This window comes from Jaculus jaculus, chromosome 10 (assembly GCF_020740685.1).
Source record: "Jaculus jaculus isolate mJacJac1 chromosome 10, mJacJac1.mat.Y.cur, whole genome shotgun sequence".
NCBI lineage: Eukaryota > Metazoa > Chordata > Mammalia > Rodentia > Dipodidae > Jaculus > Jaculus jaculus.
The window spans coordinates 18,342,501-18,366,890 of record NC_059111.1 but is presented as its reverse complement, the minus strand read 5'-3'; the positions used below and the strand labels follow the sequence as shown (position 1 = coordinate 18,366,890).

General features: G+C 47.1%; 1 protein-coding gene across 1 annotated transcript in view; it reads right to left on the bottom strand.

The window, feature by feature from the left end:
* The window catches only part of Thsd4 (thrombospondin type 1 domain containing 4), a 694,201-nt gene that overhangs the window by 579,329 nt on the left and 90,482 nt on the right, over positions 1-24,390 (bottom strand). The window contains exon 4 of the mRNA XM_045160247.1: positions 7,372-7,739. Coding sequence (XP_045016182.1) covers positions 7,372-7,739 — 368 coding nt within the window. The remainder of the gene's footprint in view (positions 1-7,371; positions 7,740-24,390) is intronic.

The window sequence follows — 24,390 nt, the reverse complement described above, 5'->3', positions numbered from 1 at the left end:
GCACTCAGGAGGTGAATACTGGAGAATTAGAAGTTTAAGATTATCCTTGGCTGCATAATCAGGCTAATGAGACCCTGTAGTATAGAAACCAACAAACAAAGAAACCAGAAAACCATCAACTGGCCTTAATAATACAGCAAGAGGCCTTAATGGTGAGAGGAAAACACCTTTACAATTAGGGACACTAAGGCCCAGGATCAAAGCATCATTCGAGTTGATCTCTGCACTTGGGTTCTCACTGCTGTGACCAATTACCTTACAAGAAGAAATTTAGGAAGGAAGGGATTATTTTGGCCTACATTCGAGGTTACAGTCTATTATGGTGTCTGTGCTACCCAGAGACCTGCCCTCCTGGACTGGACCTCACTTCCTGTGAGGCCCCAGCTGTCCACCAGAGTTCTTTGTTGATGTTTTGTTTTGTTTTTAAGGTAGGGTCTCACTCTAGTCCAGACTAATCTGCAACTCATCTATAGTTCCAGGCTGGCCTCGAACTCACAGTGACGGATCCCCCTCACCTGAGTGCTGGGATTAAAGAGGTAAGCCAACACATCCAGCTCTCCCCCTGAATTCTAATTAGGACCATGGCTTTCAGTTTTGTTAACCCCTTTGGCGCCTAGGACGAGATGTAAATAGGGTTTGCCCAGTGAATGGAGCTGGACGCTGCCAGGAAGGGAGGCAGCTATGTTTAAGTCTTGATTACGAAATTCCATCCACTTTTCAAGACACAGCTGACTGTCCACTCTCCTGAGCGACTTTTATGACCACTGCTGGAAGTCAGCAGTCTCCCACTCACACTAGCCATGAGTGAAAATAACTCCAAAGATTAGGATCTGCCGGATCTCCGTTTGAATTCTATCTGCTTCTGATGTGGGTAGCTTTGAGGAAAACTTACCACTTCTCGGAGACTGTTTCCCCGTCTGTGAAATGTGCACAAGTAACAATTTCTGCCTCATGGGGCTGTACACACTGTAAGTGCCCACTGCATTCAAGGGAGAACCTGCATATAAGCCACACGTCCACTCAGTACTCATTACCATCACTGCTCTATGGAGAAGGAGACACGCGTCCTCTCCAGCCCTCAACAGCAATGGTTCTCAACCTCCGGGGTGAAACAGGATTATTATAGACGACGTTCCCTGGAGCACGTGACTAACTGAAAAGCCAGCGTGCTCACTAGGCAGGGGAAATGGCAGGAACTTGCAGGTCTCTTTTTTGTTGTTGTTGCTATTTTATTTATTTGAGAGCGACAGACAGAGAGAGAAAGAGGCAGAGATAGAGAGAGAGAATGGGTGTCCCAGGGCCTCCAGCCACTGTAAACAAACTCCAGACGTGTGCACCTTCTTTTTGCATATGGCTAATGTGGGTCCTGGGGAATTGGGCCTCAAACCGGGGTCCTTAGGCTTCACAGGCAAGCACTTAACCGCTAAGCCATCTCTCCAGCCCGCAGGTCTCTTTTTAATAAGCCACCCTACCCCATCGCAACAGATTCTGGTAGGTGCTCACCAAACTTGGAAACTCTGCCATGAGGGCTGAACTCCCAACTTCTTTGCCATGGCAGATATGAAGCTCCAAAAAGATACCTCCAAACCACTGGTATCTAAGCTTGGATGGACTGGAATGCTATTATTGTCTAAGGATAAGCCTTTCTCCTCCTGCAGAGTGGTTCTGAAGTAGATGTGGGGCATGGTGAGGAAGTCTAATTAAAGAGTGGAGGACTGGGCTGCAGGGATTGCTCAGTGGTTAAGGCACTTGCCTGCAAAGCCTAACACCCACTTGGATTCCCCAGCACCCATGTAAAGCCATTTGCACAAGGTGGCGCCTACAGGTGGAGTTTGTTTGCAGGGACTAGAGGCCCTGGCACACCCATTCTCTTTATTATCTGTCTATTTATCTATCTACCCATGCTTCTCTCAGTTTCAGTCTCTCTCTTTCAAAAGTAAATAAAAATATCCTTAATATTTCTATTTATTTGAGAAAGAAAGAGGCAGATAGTGAGGGAGAGAGAATGGATGCACCAGGGCCTCTAGGCACTGTAAACAAATTCCAGATGCATGTGCCACCTTGTGCAGCTGGCTAAAGTGGGTACTGGGGAATCAAACCTGGGTCACGAGGGTTCACAGGCAAGTGCCTTAACTGCTAAGCCATCTCTCCAGTCCAATAAAATATTTTTCTTTAAAAAAAAAAGAGTGGAGGATTAGGCTGGAGAGGTTGCTCAGTGGTTAGGGAGTTTGCCTGCAAAGCCTAACCACCCAGGTTCAATTTCCCAGTACCCACGTAAAACCAGACGCACAAAGTGGCACATGCATGTGGAGTCCATTTCCAGCAGCTGGAGGCCCTGGCGTGCCCATTCTCTCTGCTGTCTCTCTCTACTTGCAAATAAATAAATAAATAAATATTTTTTGATTTTCCAAGGTGGGGTCTCACTCTAGCCCAGGCTGACCTGTTGGAATTCACTCTGTAGCCTCAGGGTGGCCTTGAACTCACAGTGATCCTCCTACCTCTGCCTCCCGAGTGCTGAGATTAAAGGCGTGCGCCACCACGCCCGGCTCAAATAAAAATATTTAAAAAAAAAAAAAAAAAGAGTACAGGATTCTAATGGCCAGGTGTCACAGTTTGAATGTACGACGCTGTCCACAGACGCATGTGTTTGAACACTTCCCGTCCCCTCCCCCCAGATAGTTTTCACTATTTGTGAAGGTTGTGGACCCTTGGGAGGTAGAGCCTTGCTGGAGGAAGTGGGTCGATAGGGGCAGGCTTTAAGGTTTTAGCGCCCCACTCCCTTCCCCTCTCTCCATCCTGGCAGTGGATGCAATGTGACCAGAGGGCTGCCAGTCTTCCCTACCAAGAACGGACTACACCTCTGGAACTGTGGCCCAGAAGAAACTCTTTCCTCCCCTAAGATGTTTCCTGCCAGGTATTTTGATACAGCAACGAATGAAGCAAGCAAGACACAGGGCAAGGCTGAAAATCACTAAACTACCCTTGCGGTTGGGTCAAGAACCTCGGGCTCTACCTTAGAGTCTCTGAAGCTCCCATCAGAGCCCTCAGCTCTTGTATAGGAGACCAACTGAGCCTCTATCTCAGACTGACTTTGCCAAACAGACTGTCGTTCCTAAAAAAAGAAAGAAAGCAACACATGTACAAGCAACTGCTCCTGCCTGCCAGCGAGAGAGAACCCTGCGGCCCCACAACCTGGTTTATGGTCCTTGACTTTCGTGTTTGTCCCGGGGCCTTACAACACAGTGGATGCTTCATAAATATCTTCTGGAAGGTCGAAGAGTTTTATTTGTTATCTGGCTCCGATTAAATTCTCCCTTGCCTGGCGCAGCAACCCTAATAGTCTCGTAAGTAATCTGAACCCCAGTGGCCTTTGCCTTAACTAAACTCAAACCCACAGCTGAGAGCGGAGCTCTCTGCAGAGCACACTGGCATCTCTCCTTGGGGTCAACTGCACGACGCCAGTGCCTAATGACTGATAAATATAAACAAACGCGAGCTTCACAGGCCAGGCAGAGCCCCGACGTCCTACGGCAGGCAGCGCAGGCCTCCCAGCTCATGTTTGGATTGTTTCAGCTGAAACTGTCAAATGGCAAGAGCATGACAAAACCGCATAGGAACCTCATAGTAAACACTAACTGGCGCTTTGTCAGTAAGTCAGGAGAAAAAAATTTCCTGCTGTCGAAAGGATCGGCCAGAATGCTTGCAGTATAGGACCGACAGAAGCCAGCAAGAGCCTGTGGCTCCAGGCAGCTCGCCTAGATCCAACCACAGAGACTACCAGAGAAGCCCCTTTCCCACTCGGGAGCCCTCGATCTCAGCCTTCCAGCCACACAGCCGGTACCTGCTCAGAAACAGACTTGGGAGGCAGCCATAATGCCCTCAGATCTCACCTTACAGCATGGTTCTAGAACTCTGGCTACTTCCCTTCTTTAATATTCTTATTTATGAGAGAGAAAGAAAAAGAGAGAGAGAGAGCGAGAGAGAGCTTGCCAGGACCTCTTGACACTTGTAAACAAACTCCACTCCAGATGCATGCAACACTTTGTGCAGCTGGCTTTATATGGACACTGGGGAATCAAACCTGGGCCTTCTGACTGGGAGCAAGTACCTTCACTACTGAGCCATCTCTCCATTTTATTTTTAAAGTTTTAAAATATATATTTATTTGAGAGCCGGAGAGATGGTTTAGTGGATAAACTACTTGCCTGTGAAGCCTGAGGACCCATGTTCAACACTTCAGGTCCCAGGTAAGCCAGATGCACAAGGTGATGCAAGGGTGCAAGCTCACACCACATGTGTCCGGAGTTTAATTACAGTGGCTGGAGGCCCTGGCATGCCAATTCTGTCTCTCACATTAAAAAAAAAGGTTAGTCTACAAAGGAAGGGTAGGGACTCCTTACAACGTGCTTCCTCCAGACACAAAATGGCCTGGGTGTCCATGACCTCACAGTGCCTGACACTACCTACACAAGACCATCATAAGAGGAGGAAAAGATCATGACATCAAAATAAAAGAGAGACTGGTTGAAATGGGGAGGGGATGTATATGATGGAGAATGGAGTTTCAAAGGGGAAAGTGGGGGTAGGGAGGGTATTACCATGGGATATTTTTTATAATTATGAAAGTTGTTAATAAAAAATTGAAAAAAATAAGGCTAGTCTGTTGGGTTTGCCTCAAAGAAAAGTATTAGAGAGAGAGAGAGAGAGAGAGAGAGAGAGAGAGAGAGAGAGAGAGAGAGATACAGAGAGCAAGCATGTCAGGGCCTCTTGGCACATGCCAGATATATGTGCCACTTTATGGGTCTAGGTTTACATGGGTACTGAGGAATCAAACCCAGGCCATTAGGCTTTGTAAGCAAGGGCCGTTAACCACTAAACCATCTCTCTACCCTGGGTAATCTCTTAAACTTCTAGTTCCTCAAAAGTCTCACATAGGGCTGGAAAGATGACTCAATGGTTAGTGTTTGCCTGTGAAGCCTAAGGAGCCCAGTTAGAAGCTCGATTCCCCAGGACCCAAGATAGCCAGATGCACAAAGGGACGCATGCGTCTGGAATTCGTGGCTGGAAGCCCTGGTGTGCCCATTCTCCCCCCCCCCCTCTCTCTCTCTCTCTGCCTCTTTCTCTGTCTGTTGCTCTCAAATAAATAAATAAAAATAAACAAAAAAAAAAGTCTCATGTATAACCTCTTTATGCTCCTTAGAGCCCCAACTTCCTGTGTTGTAAACCTAACTCTTCACTGACTAGCTGGGTAGCCTTGGGCAAACTACTTCACTTTTCTGGACCTCTGCTTCCTCACCTATAAAGACCATGTTAGCATCTGCTTCACAGAGTTGTGGGTACAAAGTGCCTGGTATGGAATAGGTATTCAACAAGACTTAGCAATTATAACCCTGCAATTTAAGATCAAGAGTTTTGGACTAGAAACTGGCGCAGCAGTTAAGGTGTTTGTTTGCAAAGCCTGCGGGCCAGAGTTCAATTTCCCAGCACCCATGTAAAGCCAGATGCGAAGGGGCACGTGTGTCTGTGATCCCAACGTGCCTGTGAATCCAACATGCCCATGGCAATGGGAGACAGATCATGAACCACCTAGAACATTTGCTTGCAGTGGCAGGAGACTTCATCTCAAAGGTGAAAGAAGAAAGAGAATGGACCGCTTGAGGTGCCCTCAGACCTCCACATGCATGCTACGTCATGTGTACCCACATATCCATACAGACATACACAGACACACATACCCATGCAAATACAATAAATAACATTTAAAAACATTTATATGTGTATGTGTGTGTGTGTGTATTTTTTTTTAAGGTAGCATCTCACTCTAGCTCAGGCTGACCTGGAATTCACCATGTAGTCTCAGGGTGGCCTCGAACTCACAGCAATCCTCCTACCTCTACCTCCAGAGTGTAAATCAAGAGTTTTGAGCAACAAGTTTTCATCTGTATCTATGTGTATGTATATGAATGGTTTTTTTTTTGTTTGTTTGTTTGTTTCTTGGCAACAAAACACAGGAAACCCTCTCTTCCCCGACCTAAGGTGACTGCTGTTATCGTACCTGGTGTGAGCATTCATGTTTGACTACAGAAGTTATACTGTGTTTGGCCATGGGATGCTGGACCACACCACATGGAGAATCGCCCTGAATTCTCTCCCTAAAATCCGAACAGTTCTGAGTTCTAAAACACACTGTCCTCCACAAGCATCTCAGATAAGAGCACCATGTCACCAGGGTGTGGGGTCCTCATTACGGTGGGAGTAAAGAGATAAACTGCGCCTGGCCCTGCCCTGGGGACATGAGCGTGGCTTCGCAACCAGTTTACACATGGTCAAGCAACAGAGAGCACAACTTGTACTTTTGGCTCTTGTCCGTTTTAACTGTCTCGTTCCTGGTTTGTGTTTGTATTTATTCTCTTAGAAACAACAAGACACCCAGGCTCCAGCCCACCCAACGAATACTGCGGAATTCACGAGGGCTAACCTGCGAGTTACCCATCCCCTGCTCCATTCACTGGTAAGCCCTTCCCTGCTGGTACGGCTCTACTTTTCCAAAGGGTGTTGCCAAGCTTGGCGCAGTAACACTTAAAAATATATACATATATATTTTATTTATTTACCTGAGAGAGTGAGGAAGAGAGCAAGCGTGGGCACACCGAGGCCTCTTATCACTGCCAACCATGTGCCAGTTTGTGCATCTGCCTTCATTGACATGAACACTGGGGAATCAAACCACAGCCACCAGGTTCTGCAAGCAAGCGCCTTTAACCGCTGAACTATCTATCCAGCCCCATTTACACTTTTTCTGAGCTATGTCACTGTTTTGATGCCACAGCGATTACATTTTATTTTAAAATATGCTAAAGGTCCTTACTGAGATATATCCACAAAGCAGTGCGCCCACTAAAAGCACGCGGCAGAATCTTTATAGTAACTTTCATAGGAACCTGTAATCTGTAGCTTGGGACCCTCTAAAACCTCCAAACCTTCAACTTGTTCAAAAATTGGCAACGGCACCCAGATCAGCTCTTGGGCCGGGAGTGGCCCGGTTTTGTGTGCTCTGTTTAAATCCACTCAGCCACCACCCCAGTCACCCACTCCCCTCTTCCCTGGAGTAAAGGCTGCTCTGGAAGCCAGGTCTTCCCAGTTCTGGCTCCTTCTCCATTCACGCCTCCATGGAGTTCCCTAAAGTGTGATGTCTAATGGCTTTTCAAAATCAGTTTCACCTTGAAAATATTCACGGCCACAGCGTGGGTGGGAGTGGCCCGTGGCATTGCACAGCCTATAAAATAAATCCAAAGACGCGGCGCCAAGAACTTCTCCCGCGCCTCCAGGAACGCTGCGCAGCGTCACGGGCTGCGGCGCGCACGCACGTACCTTCTGTCCGCCGCGGGTTCGCGGCCCCGGGTCTGCGGGTGCCTGCTGCCTCGTAGCCCCGCGGGGCCGCCGCCGTTGCCATTGGCATCGTGGCCCGCCAGGGCGCGCGGTTCCTCCCGGCTCCGGTGCAGAGGCACCGACGTGCGCACTGCAGACACCACGTGGCCGGAGAAGGCTTGCACTGGACTGCTGGGCCTGGGGCCGCCCCGGGCGCGGTAGGAGCTGGGCAGGCAGGGCCGTGTCTGCTCCATCACTCCTCCACTGCAGCTGCGGGAGCAGGCGGACCAGGGGCCCCAGGCTCCCCACACGCCCGGGGCACCGCCACCGTCATCCGGGATGCCCTGGGCGGCGGCCATCCGCTGAGGAACCTGCGGGAGACCAAGGCTGGATTAGGGATCAGAACAAGAAAGGCCTTGAGTAAGGCTGACTTCTCCCTTTTGTCGCAAGGAGGCACAGGGCTTGCAGATATATATATATATATATATATATATATATATATATATATATATATATATATATTTGAGAGAAACAGAGAAACAGAGAAAGAGAATGGATGTGCCAGAACTTTCAGCCGCTGCAGACTCCAGAGGCATGCGCGACCATGTGCACCTGGCTTTCGTGAGTCCTGGGGAGTTGAACCTGGCTCGTTTGTCTTTGCAGGCTAGTGCCTTATCCACTGAGCCATTCCTCCAGCCCAGGGTTTGCATCAAAATCACAACAAGGTAGATTAGATCCAGCCTGGATCACAGTCATTTTTTACACGAGGAGTCCATGTCTCATATTTTAGGGAAGAAGGGACCCAGGAAAAGTATGAAAAGATGAATAGGTGATAATTGGATTGAATGTGCTTTGAGTGTCGAGGCCTTAGGAAGTAAGTGTGGTGTCGCTGGGATCCCCCCCTTCCCCCTCCCCTATCCAGCTCCAGTCAGGCCCAGAAAGTCCTAGACTTCCTCTTAGCCTCAGGGAAGTTGGCCCCACTTTTCGCTGCAGTAACCGCATTGGCCAAAACAATTCCCAAGGCATGCCCTGCACCCAGGCTGCCCAGGGTCCCACCCGGGCTACCTCTTGCCAGCAATAAGAAGTTTCCGAACTTCTGAGGTCAGTGCGTTTCACAGGGGGATGTTTGTTACAGTCCCTGCCTCGGGGGGCTGCAGGGAGACTGTGGGTAAGGTGCTGTGTACAACGCAGACAGAGGGTGAGGCGCTGGTTGGCAAACGTGATTTTCCTGCTTCCGGGCACCTCAGAGAACATGGGAGGCACGAGAGGGTGCACAAGTTCTACCCAAGAGTGAGTCCACGCTTGCTGTAGTCACTGACTTGTCATCACACAGAGACCTACCATGCCAGGCACTGCACTAAGAGCACGGAGGTCCCTTAGCTTTGCAGCGGCAGGAGTCTATTCCGCCAGTACATGATGAAGTGGGGGGAAGGCTGTCTGCTGGGGGGCTGGGGAACGGAACAGGCTGCCCTTCCCAGTGGGGGAAGAGAGACACAGTGTGGTAGTTTGAAAAGATCACCTCCCCCCCCCTCCGCTACACCACCAGCAATAGATTCAAGACTTTATTAAAACTTCTTGGATTTCCAGCCACCTTGGTGTCACTGGGTGGATGTTAGGGTCTAGCTCACATGAAACTGTTTACTACACACAGTCATAGCTGTGATTAGGCAAAGTACACATGTATCTCTGAGTCTTTCAGACTGTCCTGGTCACCATCAATCTCATCTTACGAAAGGGAAACTGAGGCCCAGAGACATTGTGTGATCTGTTCCAGTCACGTACCCAGTTCTCAACACCTTCACGTTCTGGTACGGCCCTTCCAGAGGTCCTTCTAGAATGTCTAGCCTTGGAGCACTGAGTGATTTATTTTTTTTTGGGGGGGTGGGGTTTCAATGACCCTGGACTTAGTGCAAACATGCCTCTAGATGACCCTGGCTTTTCATTTCTTTATGTTTCTTTAACAGTTTTGGCTTTTAGCAGCATTGCTTGGCTCACGAGCTCAAAGCCTTCACTGGGTTCGGCTCTTCCCGTGTCCCCACAGAACCCTGGGGGTGAGGCAGGCCAAGGCCTATTATTTCTGTGTATCCACAACAAAGCCGCCAGGCTGAACTCCTGGGCCTTGCTTGTTGTCACATATGACACCACACATGTGACACGGTACCAAGCCTGCCTGCCTCAGAGGGGGGCTGTGAGGGCTGACCAGGAACCTGTCCGATGCCCTTCCTCACTGTCACTGCCAGCACTGAATGCCAGCGCAGAGTTCATGCCTCCCATAATGTCTCAGTGAAGGGCTTGGCTGCTGCAGTTGAAGTCACCTTCCTTTGACCAAACTGTAGCGCCCAGAGCGGTCCCAGAGACCTTATCTTCATAGCTCCACTTTGTTTCTAAAGGTCCTGGGAGTAACTAGGGCAGGTTAGGAGAGCAAGCCCAGGGATAAGGAGTGGCCAAGCGGGGCGGGGGGCGGGGGAGGGCCTGCCACAATCCACAACTGGCACCTCATGTATGGGAGCTATGTTCAGAGAGCCGAGGAAGGAGCCAGGCGTGGTGGCACACGCCTTTAATCCCAGCACTGGGGAGGGACAGGATAGGAGGATCGCTGTGAGTTTGAGGCCACCCTGAGAGGGCTATAGGGAGACCCTACCTCAAAGAGAGAGAGAATAGAGGAGGGGGCACAGGTTTCATGGGGTGAGCCAGCTGGAGATGGGGTCATAGAGAGACAAGACAAGCGTGAGAGAGAGAGAGAGAGGGAGAAAGAGTGTGTGTGTGTGGGGGGGGGATTCTGAGTGATGGCAGGTAGCAATGGAAGAGAAATGTGGTTTCAACCTCAGGCAGGGTCCCCGAGCACCCTTCAGCCCATCCCGGCTTCACTGGGTGCCCAGGAGAGAAGGCTTTCTGATTACAAATACAAGACAAGGGCTGGAGAAATGGCTTAGCGGTTAAAGCTCTTGTCGGCAAAGCCAAAAGACCCAGGTTCGATTCCCCAGGACCCACGTAAGCCAGATGTACTAGGTGGCACATGTGTCTGGAGGGCTGGAGGCCCTGGTGTGCCCATTCTCTATCTGCCTCTGTCTCTCTCTCTCTCTCTCTCTCTCTCTGCTTCTCTCTCATCTCAATACAAATATTACAAATATTTACAAAATAAAGGAATACAAAACAAGGCAAATGAACAAAAGCAGGGAGTCTGATGAGCATAGAAGACAAAACGTGGCTCTGGACCAGCTAAGCAGAGACTTCGGTGACGTGGCCACAAGTCAAGGAAGATCCAAAGCCACTGCTGGCGGAAGAGGCAGGAGAGGGTTCTCTACTCAAAGACTCTGGAAAGCACTTGGCTCTGGTGACATCTCTGCTGTTTTTTTTTTTTTTTTGTTGTTGTTGTTGTTGTTTATTTTTATTTATTTATTTGAGAACATCAGACAGAAAGAGGCAGAGAGAGAGAATGGGCGCGCCAGGGCTTCCAGCCACTGCAAACGAACTCCAGACACGCGCACCCCCTTGTGCATCTGGCTGACGTGGGTCCTGGGGAATCGAGCCTCGAACCGGGGTCCTTAGGCTTTGCAGGCAAGCGTTTAACCGCTAAGCCATCTCTCCAGCCCATTTCTGCTCTTTTTAAGCCATAAAGTTAGTGTGGTAACTTGTTATGGAGTGTGTTGGACTTCCTGAGCAAGGAAGGGAAGTGTATTGGCATTGGCCAGGCACCTTTTCTGTGTTGGGCAACATGTGTATGGACCCACTCCAGGGCAGGGCAGAGGCAACACTCACACCAGTTACCTTTTCAGAGCCCCTCAGTGCCCCATCCAGCCACCTGTGAGGTTGCTATTAGGCTGCTTATTACACAGGGAAGAAAATGAGGCCCCAGGCAACTGTGTGACCCATCAGGCACACACAGGACTAAAATCAAGATCTCCTTTCCTCTCGAGTAATGGGAATTTTTTCCCCCCTGAAGGATATTGAGACCCTGGCCGTGTTGTTGCTGAAAAATAAAAGTAAAGTGAGAATTCTATCCATGTACATAGTTGATCTAGCACAAGGATAATAAATATAAATGGACAGTGACAGAAGCAGCACTTTGAGCGACTTGGGTTGACACACCCCTTCCCCATCCCTCAGCGACAGATAACCAAGACACTGTCTGGAACGTTTGGATTAGACATGCAGCTACCCTCTAGATCCACTTCCTAGAACTAATCCCACTCTAATTTAGTTTCCGATTGCCAAATTGAGCAGGGTCCTTGGGGGGAAGAAACATGAAACCACATTCCACCCTATTCTATCCATACGGATTCTCTAATTTATAGCGGAATACATGGGGAGTGACTTGAAATTCCATCCAAGTCCCCATGGTGAGAATCCAAGCACAGGCTCCAGAACTGTGCTTTTGTAGTCTGTGGCCAAAACAATGCGGGGGGGGGGGGGGGATAGAAAAGCAGGAAAAAGAGGAAAAGAGAATGAGAAAGGAAGAAAAAAACAGGGGAGGAGGGTTTGTGTAATGTCCTAGTTCTATCAATCCTGCATCACCCCTCCGTCTCCTATTACCCCTCTTCCCCCCTAGCTGCTGACAGACAACTGTGAGTCTTTATTAAAATATTTATTTATTTATAAGGAGAGAGTGATACAGAGACAATGGGCATGCCAGGGCCTCTAGCCACTGCAAATGAATTTCAGATGCACGTGCCACTTTGTGCATCCGGCTCTAGGTGGGTACTAGGGAATCGAACCAGAGTCATTAGGTTCTGCAGACAAGTGCCTTAACCGCTAAGCCATCTTTGCAGCCAAACTGTGTGAGTCTTTTTCTTTAAGATTTATTTTTATTTTTTATTAGATATGGACAGTTTTAGTATATAACCAACATATGTTGGTACCATCCTTTCTGCCTCTTTTCTGAGGCCTTCCTCACTGGGATTGCAGGTCTACCCCATGGAGACTGTGGGTCATGCCTTATGGAGGCAGCAGTCAGTTACGAGGGAGAGGCAATGTCTCTGTGCAAAATGTCCCAACTTGTGGCTCTAACAATCTTTCCGCCTCCTCTTCTATAAAATTCCCTGAGCCATGCTGGGAGCATTTTAACCAACTGTGAGTCTTTTTGTGAGACAAGATGCAAGGTAGGAAAACATTTAAGTATTTGGAGATGTAATGTTCCTAAAATTAGGACTATACAGGGTGCCTAGGAGTGCCAGGCCAAAGAATAAATCATAGTAAAAGAAGCCATTGAAATCCGAAGTTGTGTAACCTGCGAGTATGTCACCCCTCCCCCAACACACACCTGACAGGTAAAGGTGGAAACAGAAAACCCAAGACACTTCCAGAACACTCCCTGACCTTAAAACAAAAAGAAAAGAAAAGAAAAAGAAAAAAAAAAAAAAACCTATCATGGTGGCACACAACTCTAATCCCAGCACTAGGGAAAAAGAGACAGGAGATTAAGGGAGTTCAAGGTCACCCTAGACTGACTACACAAGACTATTAAAAAAAATAACAAAAATTATAGGATATATTCAGAACTGCTGGATTTATTCCTATACAGCACTCTAACAAGTATATGAGAAAAGGATAATTTGGCCTGAGGATGTGGCTCAGTTGGTAGAGTCCTTGCCTAGTGTGCACGAAGCCCTGGGTTCAATCCCAGCACCACATAAACTTGACGTGGTAGACGTGTCTATAATACCAGCAGGAGGAAGGTGGAGGTAGGAGAAAGATCAAGACCACCCTGGGCTACATGAGACTCTGTCTCAAAAATAAAGGACAACTGAATGGAAACAGGGAAAAGGGTATGAAGGAGGTTAGTAGGTGTTACAGCTTGAATGTGTGTCCTCAAATTCATATCCTGAAGCCTTAATGTCCAGTGTGATGACATTTGGAAGTGAGAAATTTGGGAGTTCATGAGATTCAGTGGGGTCACTGGGGTGAGACCCTCATGATGAAATTACTGTACTTCTTACTTTAAATAGTTTAATTTACTTATTTGCAAGCAGAGAGATGAAGAAAGAATGGGTGCTCCAGGGCCTCTAGCCACTGCAAATGAACTCCAGATGCATGCACCACTCCGTGCATCTGGCTTTACATGGGTACTGGGGAATGGAACTTGGGTCATTAGGCTTTGCAGGCAAGTGCCCCTGAGCCATCTCTCCAGCCTGAAATTGTTCTTCTAAAGAAAGGATTCATATTCATTCTCATTCTCTTTCTCTCTCTCCCTCCTCTTCCTTCTCCCCTCCTCCTTTCCTGTCATTTTACCTCTCCTCCCTCCCTCTCCTAACGCCTCCCCTATCTCCTTCTCTCTCTCCCCAGACTCTCTCTGCTACCCTCATATAAGGACGCAGGGAGAAGTCAGCTCTGTGTTAGCCAGCAAAAGAATCTTCATTGGAAAAATGAACTAGACCACAAGCCGTGTACTTTCCAGCCTCCAGAGCTATGAAGAAACAAATTCCTGTTCTTTAAGCCACCTAGTCTAAGGTGATTTGTTGTAGCACTCTGAGCCACGTAATGAGAGAGCGAAACAAAATAAACACATGGAAATTGCTCAACATTTCATATATGAAACTAAATACAAAACAAACATCAAATTCCATTTTATACCCATCTGGCAAAGGCTTTATAAAGTCTGGCGATACCGAAATAGCAAGATATCGCTGCTGCTGGAGTTTCAATTGGGGCGACTTCTTGGGAGAGTAATCCTCTTCAAAATTTCAAATGTGCATGCGTTTGGCTCAGCAGCCATACTTCTGGTACTTACCCCAGCTCTACTGAAACCAGTGCATACAGTGCATAACAATGTATACATAAGATGCTATCACATCACAGCCTAAACATCCGTGAACAAGAGCCTAGCTAGATGAAATGGAACCTCTTCATACAAAGAATACAGTCATTCTGTTAGAGTGAGGTCAATTTATGTCTGTTCAAGTGGATAGTCCTCTACAACCTATTAGTGAAAATTCAGCATGAGAAGTAGGACCGAATTAGGAAATCAAACTCTCTGTAGATAGATATTTCACCTTAAGCATGAGATTAAGTTATAAAACACTGCTGCTCATAGATGACCATTTTTGATCTAGAAAACTGCAATTGCTTATGTTTTTTATATAATTTTTACTTATTTGACAGAGAAAGAAGGGGAGAGAGAGGAAGAATGAGTGTGCTAGGGCTTCCAGCCACTGCCAACGAATTCCAGAAGCATGCGTTTCCTCCCCCAAGGCCCCCCCCCCCCCCCGTGCACCTGGCTTATATGGTTCCTGGGGAATCAAACCGAGGTCCTTTAGCTTTGCAGGCAAGCACCTTAACTGCTGAGCCATCTCTCCAGCCCGGAAGGATAACTCTGAAATGACCTCATTCCCTTAGACCAGTCGGCCTAAAGAACTTTTCAGCAGATTGTTAGATGATAAGCCGAGAGGTCTTCCACTGTGGAAAATAACATGTGCTAGGAAGGGACCGGGTGGCTCTCAGCCTTCTTTGGAAGAGGCATGAACCTCCATGGAAAGCTGAGAGGCCAGCTGGAAGATTACAGCAAGAGGAGGCAAGGGGCACAGGCAGGAATACCTTCCCAGTGCAGAGGGATGAGATGCCAGCCATGGGCCACCATGCCCAGCTCTCATCACACAGGGAGATAATTACATAGGACTAAGTAGAAAGATGGCCACATCAATTCTGGTTTAATGAGTCCACAAATACATTGCAATCCTGTATAATACAGTAAAACATACAAATAGTCTTGTAATACAATATTAAATGAAAAAATGCCAAATACAAACTTGAAACTCTATCATGATTATGCTAATGTAAAGATTCTTTAAGCCTATATAGAACAAAGCTGGAAGGGAATGTATAAAAATGAAAACATGTGATCTATTACTGAAGTTGAGGCTGGGATAAGTTTTCCTGTAATTTAAAAAAAAAAATTCAGTCATGGTAATAATACTGCTTGCTCAATAAATAAAAATAAGGAGATTAAAGGGAGAAAGATCTGGAACAGATTGTGGGGGTGAGAGGCACAGAATTGATGGTAGCTCTACTCCCAGAAAGCCCTGGGAATTTCTCACCACCCCCAGTGAGCCCGGAACTAGGCACAGTTCTAAATGTTTTCGGTGCATTTCATTTTGGTACTAATGTGAAATAATGTATGATTTCACTGGGTTTTTTTTCTAAATACTCTTTCTGTAAAATTAAACCTACCATCTGTTCTTTATAGAGAAGGAGTCACATGCAAAGTCTGACATTCTAAAGCCTCATTCTAGAAGATATTAGGAAAAGGTAGGTTGGGACTAAGAGATGATACAGATAATAAACTGCTTGATTTGCAAGCGCTAGGGCCTAAGTTCAGATCCCCAGCACCACATTAAAAAAAAAAAACTTGCCACAGAACTGGGCGTGGGGGTGCGTATCTTTAATCCCAGCACTTGGGAGGCAGAGGTAGGAGGATCGCCATGAGTTCCAGGTTACCCTGAGACTACATAGTGAATTCCAGGTCAGCTTGAGCTAGAGCAAGACCCTACCTCGAAAAACAAAACAAAACAAACAAACAAACAAACAAACAAACAAACAAACAAGCCTGGCACAGAGCTGGAGAGATGGGTTAACAGTTAAGGTGCATGTCTGCAAAGCCTAAGGACCCAGGTTCGAGTCTCCAGGTCCCACGTAAGCCAGGTGCACGTGGTGGCACAGGCGTCTGGAGTTCAATTGCAGTGGTTAGAGGCCCTGGCACACCCATTTCCATTCTCCCTCTCTTCCTTTCTCTCTGTCTCTAATAAATAACTAAAAATCAATTAAAAATAGAAAGCTGGCACCACAGTGCACACCCAGAGCTAGGGACGTAGAGACAGGAGGATCCCTTGGGCTTGTAAACACCTAACCTAGCAAATCAGTGAGCTTCGGGGGTAATGAGACACCTTGTCTCAAAAATATGGTCAAGAATGATTGAGATCACCTAGCTTTGACTTCTAGCCTCATTGTGTATGCACATACATGTGCAAGTGCACATGCACATGTGTTTACACACATGAATGTATACACACACACACACTTAAACAAAGAAAGAAAAAGAATTGATTTAAGCCATATAACCAAGTCAATACACTAAAGCAAATTGTACAAAAAAAAAAAATACACCTTAGAGCTGAAGATGAGGGAGCAATGTTTTGGAAAGCTGAGGAGAAAAGAAAACAGAACCACATTGCTGGTAGCCCAGGCAGGTCCTGGTCACCTGGGGCCTTGGGCAGGAGTCTAGGGAGGGAGTGCTTCCTTAAAGAGAATCCCTAGTCAGAGGAGAAGGAAGGTGGCTCAGTGGGTCAAAGCACTTACTGTTTGTTAGCTCATGAAGACCTGAGTTCTGTCCCCAGCACCCATGTAAAAAGCCAGGCATGACCACTTATGCCTGTAACCCTAGTCTTGATGGGGGCAGAGACAGGAGGATCACTGAGGCTCACTGGGCATCCAGTCTAACTAAGAAACAGCAGAACTCCAGGTTCAAGTGAGAGACCCTATTTCAAGGAAATAAGGTGTCCTCCTCTGGACTCTGAATTCATGTGCATGGGGGAGACCACACAGCTGCGTTCACCACATTCACACACATAAACACACCCCTCCCTACAGAAGGATCTCCAATCAGACCACCTCAGTCAAGAACACCACTTATGGGCTGGAGGGATGGCTTAGCGGTTAAGGCATTTGCCTGTGAAACCAGAGGACGTAGGTTTGATTCCCCAGGACCCAAGTAAACCAGATGCACAAGGGGCACATGCATCTGGAGTTCTAGCAGTGGCTAGAGGCCCTGGTGTACCCATTCTCTCTCTGTCTCTCTCACGCACGCTCTCTCCTTGCAAACAAAATAAAATAAATAAATAAAAAGAACACCACTTATGAGCGGGGCGTGATGGTGCATGCCTTTAGCCCAGCATTTGGGAGGCAGAGGTAGGAGTGAGTTGGGAGCCATCCTGAGACTACGTAGTGAATTTCAGCCCAGCTTGGGCTAGAGCGAGACCCTTGGGGGGGGGGCAGGAAAGGAGTACCACTTATGATTTTTCTTTTGGTTTTTCAAGGTAGGGTCCCACTCTAGCCCAGGCTGACCTGGAATTCACTATACAGCCTTGAACTCATGGTGACCTTCCTACCTCTGCCTCCAGAGCGCTGGGATTAAAGGCATGCGTCACCACGCCAGGCTGTCACTTCTGGTTTTGCTCTGAAACCACATCTTGAATACCAAAAAAAAAAAAAAAAGTCTTAAGCATTGCTGTCAATGCCAACAGCTACAAAATGAATATAAGAGCTTCACAGAAATGGATGACGAGGCAAACACACCAGCCTTAATCACAATCACTGGGTAACAATCTCCCCTTGTGGTAATTACTCATGTAAATGAGTTGCGCAAATGCATTTCAGGCACAGTTCAGAGAACGCATTCACACCTAACCCAAAGAAGAAGAAATGACTAGAGGCCAAGAGAGAAAGGGAAGGAGGAAACAGAAAAATCAAGCTTTGAATCGAAGCATGAGCCACACCAAGGAAACACCACGGTCAAGCAGCCAGCTGCAAGCCATTAAACAGATGTCAGTTTGGGTGCCCTGAAACGATAGCCCTGCCTGCTCCACCTGAGACTCTCTCTCTCAACGCCCATATGCCACCAGCTGGAGAATCCTTATAGCCAACGAGCTGAGATCCTTAAGCTCCACTTGTCCACATACATGCTACTGACTTTAAACCAAACACGAACACACCCCCATTCTATTTCCAGTCGTGTGCTGATCCTCAAGGTGACGTGTGTTTCAATCCACCTCTCAAAGCGCCAGGAAATGTAGATTCCTGGTTCTGAAAGGCCTCCGGGGTGGGGGTCCAGGAATGTGCACGTTCAACAAGCCCCCCTGGTTTGGGAAACGACTGGCCATGGGCCAAGTGCTCAAATGAGCTCTGGGCTTTGTACCTCTGTCCTTACCTGCTGTTCCCTTCACCCTCAAATACTCTAGCTGTACCATTTTCCTATCTTCAAGTTCACTGATCAGGGTCCATTGTGGAATAAGTGGTAGAAAGAATGTAAGAGCCAAGCTGGAGAGATGGCTTAGTGGTTAAGGCGCTTGCCTGCGAAACCTAAGGATCCAGGTTTGATTCTCCAGGTCCCATGTAAGCCAAATGCACAAGATGGCGCATGTATCTGGAGTTTGATTGCAGTGGCTGGAGGCCCTGGTGCACCCTCACTCTCTCTCTCTCTCTCTCTGTCATAATAGAAAGGAAGGAAGGAAGGAAGGAAGGAAGGAAGGAAGGAAGGCAGGCAGACAGAAAGAAAGAAAGAAAAAGCCTTAGGAAGGGTAGGACTGCTTACAATGCTGTCGTCCAGACTCAAAATGGCCTGGATATTCATGACCTCACAGTGACAGACACTACCTACACAAGTCCTGCATAATAGGAGGAAAAAATATGATGACATCAAAACAGAAGAGAGGCTAATTGGAAAAAACATACTAAACAGGGTGGATTTGGGAGGGAGGACGGGATGGTGGGAGGTTTGTATCATGGTTTATTGTCTACATTTATGGAAGTTGTCAATAAAAAGTTTTTTTAAAAAAGGAGCTGGAGAGATGGCTTCGTGGTTAAGGTGCTTGCCTTCAAAGCCTGAGGACCCTGGTTTGATTCTCCAGCACCCTTGTAAGCCAGCTGCACATGGTGGCTCATGCATCTGGAGTTTGTTTGCAGAGGCCAGAGGCCCTGGTGCACCTATTTTCTCCCTCCCTCCCTCTCTCTATTAAATAAAAAGTAAATAAATAAAATATTTCAAAAAGTTTAAAAATATAATATATTTCCGGCTCCTAATTTCTGCCATTCAAGATGGGGCCAACTCAAAGTCCAGGACATAAGATGGGAAATCATTTTAGAAATGATATCTACCTAACATGATATCTGTGCTAGGCAGATTCTGTGGGAAATATGCTTTTAATCAAGAAGGATAGAAGTCCACAGGAGATGTAGCAAGATGAAAGAGAAAGAAGGGCAGATTCACAGGAAACTCCACATCAAGCCCCTAACTTGTAGTCCCAAGGCTGCTCTTACTCCTTCCGGGACTTGGGATGAGTAAGTCTGTGGCTTTGAACCTCAGTTTCCCTACTAGTAAAATAAGCCAGTTGGATTAAATGAGGGCTGGAATCCCTTACACTGCTAACAGGCTTTGGATTTTTCCTGGAAGAACACGGACATTCCTTGCCACTCATTAATCTGCTTGAAGTATCAGCAGCCGCAGAGCGAGAGTGTGTGCCCAGGACGTCCCGGCCAAGCAACGAAGAGGCTCCAAGCAGATATCTTTCCTAAATACAGCGCAAAGGAGACTTGGACACGCTCTCTCCAAAATTCAAAGGCAGGGCCCAGCCAAAATGATGTGAGGAGGTAAATATTTGGATGTGATATGCATAATTGGAAACACTCCTCCCTTCTGAAACTGACCTGACTCTTTCATCGCCAGCCACATGGAAAGCGTCCTCCGCTGTGACAGAACAGAACCCAGAGCCCGGGCCTGGGTACCAGCTCCAACCCACTGCTGCCGTGCACTTCCTCGGGGAAACAGAAGCAGATGTTTCTGTGCTGTAGCCCGGGGTGGGTTCTTATACGCAGTGGCTAGCCCATTTGGCACCATGCTCTTAACGGCAATTGCCTATCTGCAACCCAAGCCAACCAAGAGGACAGACAAAATAATGCGTGATGCAGGAAGTCAGGAGCTCTGAGAGGCCGATTTGGGATTTGAAACCTTCCAGCTAAAAATTATGCTTGTTGATTTCACTATAAGCATCCAGGTAAATTTTCAGCACTCTCCATGAGGCTGGGAAGATCAGAAAAAAATATTAAAATAAAAAGCAAGTCTGGGACTGGAGAGATGGCTTAGCAGTTAAGGCACTTGCTTGCAAAGCCAAAGGACCCAGGTTCAATTCCCCAGGACCTGCGTAATTCAGATGTACAAGATGGCACATGTGTCTGGAGTTCGTTTGCAACAGCTGGAGGCCCTGGCATGCCCATTGTCTCCCTCTCCCTCCTTCCCCTTCTCTCTCAAAAATAAATAAATATATATATATTTTTAAAAAGCAAGTCTGGAAAGATGACTCAGTTGGTGAAGTGTTCGCTGCACAAGCATGAGGAAATGAGTTTGGATCCAAGCAAAGCTGAGCGCAGTAGCACACGCCTGTAACCCAGTGCTCAGGAGGTGGAGACAGGAAAATCTCTCTCCCTCCCAGTCACTCGCTCAAATAAATAAGGAAGATAGTGTTTTAAAAAAGCAAGGTGGAGGATGACACTCCCTGTTGAGCTCTGACCTTCCAACACACGCACACATGCTTATGAGCACACACATGTGAACACATAAACACACACATACACACCTAAGACTGAAGAGGTAGAGGTGAAGGGGAGGGAAGCAAGTCAAAAGCATTTTTTCCCTAGGAACCTGTAAGCACCCAGCAGAGAGCAGAGCACACAGTTGGTGTTCACTAAAAATGAGAAAGACAACAATGGATTGAGATGCGACCTCCCTGAAGTCCTTACCCCAGTCTTTCCCTTGAACTCTCAGAACTCCCAAACCACCTAAGCCATTTTCTTTTTGGGGGGGCTGACCTGGAAGTCACTATATAGTCTCAGGGTGGCCTCGAACTCACGGTGATCCTCCTTACCTTTGTCTCCCGAGTGCTGGGATTAAAGGCGTGCACCACCACGCCCGGCCACCTAAGCCATTTTCTTAAAACTCAGCCTGACTGTGCTTTTGTCTTGCTTACCAGTGACTTGGGTTCTCATGTTCCAAGGATGACATTCAGATCAATCTGCAACACAATTCTGCTTTTAAAATCTGGCCCCATTCTGCCTCCTTTGCACCTCAACCATCATTGCCCATCCAACATGCACAACAGACATAAACATGCCTTTTCTCTTTCCAGCCCTCACCCTGGCTGTCCTCTTAGTTCCAAGCGCTCTCTTTTCTCTTCCCCTTTGCCTGAGAGTACACATTTTCCATGTCCCATTGTCCCTATTCCATTATCCAGGGCCATCATGAACAAAGCAATTAACACCAGGCACTAATTCTCTTCCTATTCAACTGACTACTCAATGATCCTGCAAGTTCCTCAGGGCAGATTGTGACTTGCACTGTCTTTGTGTTCCGTGCACTCTCTCTAATAAGATCTCGAGCATAGTCTGTCATCATCGGGAGGGGTCCTGGGGAAATACTGAATGGGGAGGGGGTTGAATGGCTGCATGGACAGATGGGAAGGTACATGGATGGAGACGGGCAGGTGGACAGACAGATGGACAGACAGATGGGTGGGTGAGTAGATGGACAGATAGATGAGTGGACAGGTAGATGGATGGATAAATGGGAAGACACATGAGTGCACACATGGGTGGAAAGGTGTGCTGGTGGATGGATGGAAAGGTGGGTGGGGAGCTGAAAAGATGGCTTAGCAGGTGAGCACTTGCCTGTGAAGCGTAAGGACCCCGGTTTGAGGTTCGATTCCCCAGGACCCATGTAAGCCAGATACACAAGGGAGTGCATGCATTTGGAGTTCGTTTGTAGTGGCTGGAGGCCCTGACGTGCCCATTCTCTCTCTATCTGCCTCTTTCCCTCTCTATCGCTCTCAAATAAATAAATAAAAATAGGCAAAAAAATAATAAAAAGGTGGGTGGGTGGCTCAGATGGGTATGTGAATGGATATATGAACAGGTGAGTGGATGGATGACGACCTTATCGAGTGCTTGGTCCCTTGTCTATCTGTGAAATGTCAAACACCCCCCCCTCTACTGCAGCACATGCCACGGCTACGGATCGCTGGCGTCTCTACTGTTTTCCTTGCTCTTATCTGCTTAAATAGCAACAAACTGACGATCCAAGTGAGAGTTCTCTTATTTTTCAAAGCAAGTCACTCCGGATTTGATGCCTTGCAATTCCCCTGTTTGTTTAAACTTTCTCTTCCCTTCACTTCAAGACACCACATATATTGTCCTGGCTCTTCTAAAGTTCTGGCTTTCTCTTTCTGGCTTCTTCCCACTCTGTGTTCCTCAAGTGCTAGAGGTTAGATTCTCTCTGCCCCCCCCCCCCCCACCGAGGTAGGATCTCACTCTAGCTTAGGCTGACCTGGAATTCACTATGTAGTCTCAGGATGGCCCCGAACTCACGATCTTCTGTTTTTTCCATTCAAGTCAATGAAAACACTTTGGTATCAGCAATGGCTGTCATGATGATGTCTTCCCACTAATGATAACCCCACAGGCAGGTGTGGTGGTGCATGCCTTTAATCCCAGCACTTGGGAGGCAGAGGTAGGAGGATCACCGTGAGTTCAAGGCCAGCCTGAGACTACACAGTGAACTCCAGGTCAGCCTGGGCTATAGTGAGACCAAACAAATACATCAGGGGTGGAGAGATGGCTTAGTGGTTCAGGTGCTTGCCTGCAAAGCCAAAGGACCCAGGTTCGATTCCCCAGGACCCACATAAGTCAGATGCACAAGATGATGCATATGCCTGAAGTTCATTTATAGCGGCTGAAGGCCCTGGTGCACCCTTTCTTTCTTTCTTTTTCCCTCTCAAGTAAATTTAAAAAAATTTTAATCATGTCATTCAAGCCCCACGTAACTTGACTTCTCTGAGATCCCCTTGCTGCTCGGCCTCCACTGAGCTCTGCAGCCTCCCCTGCTCCTCCTCATGCTTCACTGCACCACGTCGAGCTTTCATGCTCCATGCCCCAAGCGTTGAAAGCCTTTCCTCCCCAGCCCTACTTCACCCGATGAATTCCTGCGCATCCTTTATGAATTACCAACCGCTAGTCTCCTTTGCAGACCATCCCAACTCCCAAGGAAAGGAGAGCTTACTCTCTCTCCTTTAGGCATCCACAGAATTTGGGGAAATACTGGACCACATTCTATTGCAATTCCTGTGTTTGTGGGGCACACACCTGAAGTTGTTAGGCAAAGCCACATATAAATTTCTTAGGCTTACTGCTCTGACTAGATTATAAACAATCTTCAAATGGAATGAACACAAAACTAATAGCCAACAAAACTCAAATTAATAAGATTAAGTTAATATGGTGAATAGCTAATAAAACTACAATGATTCAGTTGGGTATGAGTTAAGATGTCCTTAGAATCTTCTAATGTGAGCACCGTGGATCAAGGATATCTTTTTTTTTTTTTTTTTTTTTTAGCCTTTCAAAAAAAGAATACATTTAAACTACCAGCCCATCTCTTAGAGGGAAAATTTGAAAATTTGATAAATTTAAAAATATTGCTCAAAATCACTACTGTTTGCCACCACACTATTGCTGATGACCTGTGTACCACAGCTGAAAGAGGGACATGGCGTGATCCCTAAAGGACAAGATTTGTGGACTGGAACATCACGTGGGATCTCACCTGCTCTGTGCTTGTATGGGTTCAAAAAAACACCAAAAGTCCTTTCTCACTGACATGAAGCTTTTCAGTTAATAAATTATCATTCACAGGCTAGAGAGATGGCTCAGCAGTTAAGGTGCTTGCCTGCAAAGCCTAGGCACCCAGGTTCAGTTCCCTAGTACTCACGTAAGCCACCTGCGCAAGGTGGCGCATATGTCCGGAGTTTGTTTACAGTGGTTAGAGGCCCTGGTGTGCCTATTCTCCCTCTTGATCTGCCCCCCCTCAAATAAATAAATAAAGTATTTAATTAAAAATATCATTAAGACTATTCACGATAGAATTTATTTTCAGGTTATCAGCAGTATGAAAATCCTAAACTTAAAAAGTAAATCTGAATTGCAGACCACCACGGATGTGCTGAAGGTTCAGTGGGTTCACAGCTTACAAAACAGAGCTTTAGTTTAGTTTCGTTGATGTGTCATTTTCATCACAGATGATGCACCAGGCCAGGACAGGAATGCAGGCAAGGCCAATTCGAAAGATCCAACTCCTCCCACAGCTTATGCTGCTGGGAGCCCTTGATCCTGCTATGGAAGGGTTTACACGTGATAAAATCCTACGGCATGGTTAGTTTACTACTATTTAACATATTTAAAAGAAAAAAAATGGGGCTGGGAGAGATGGCTTAG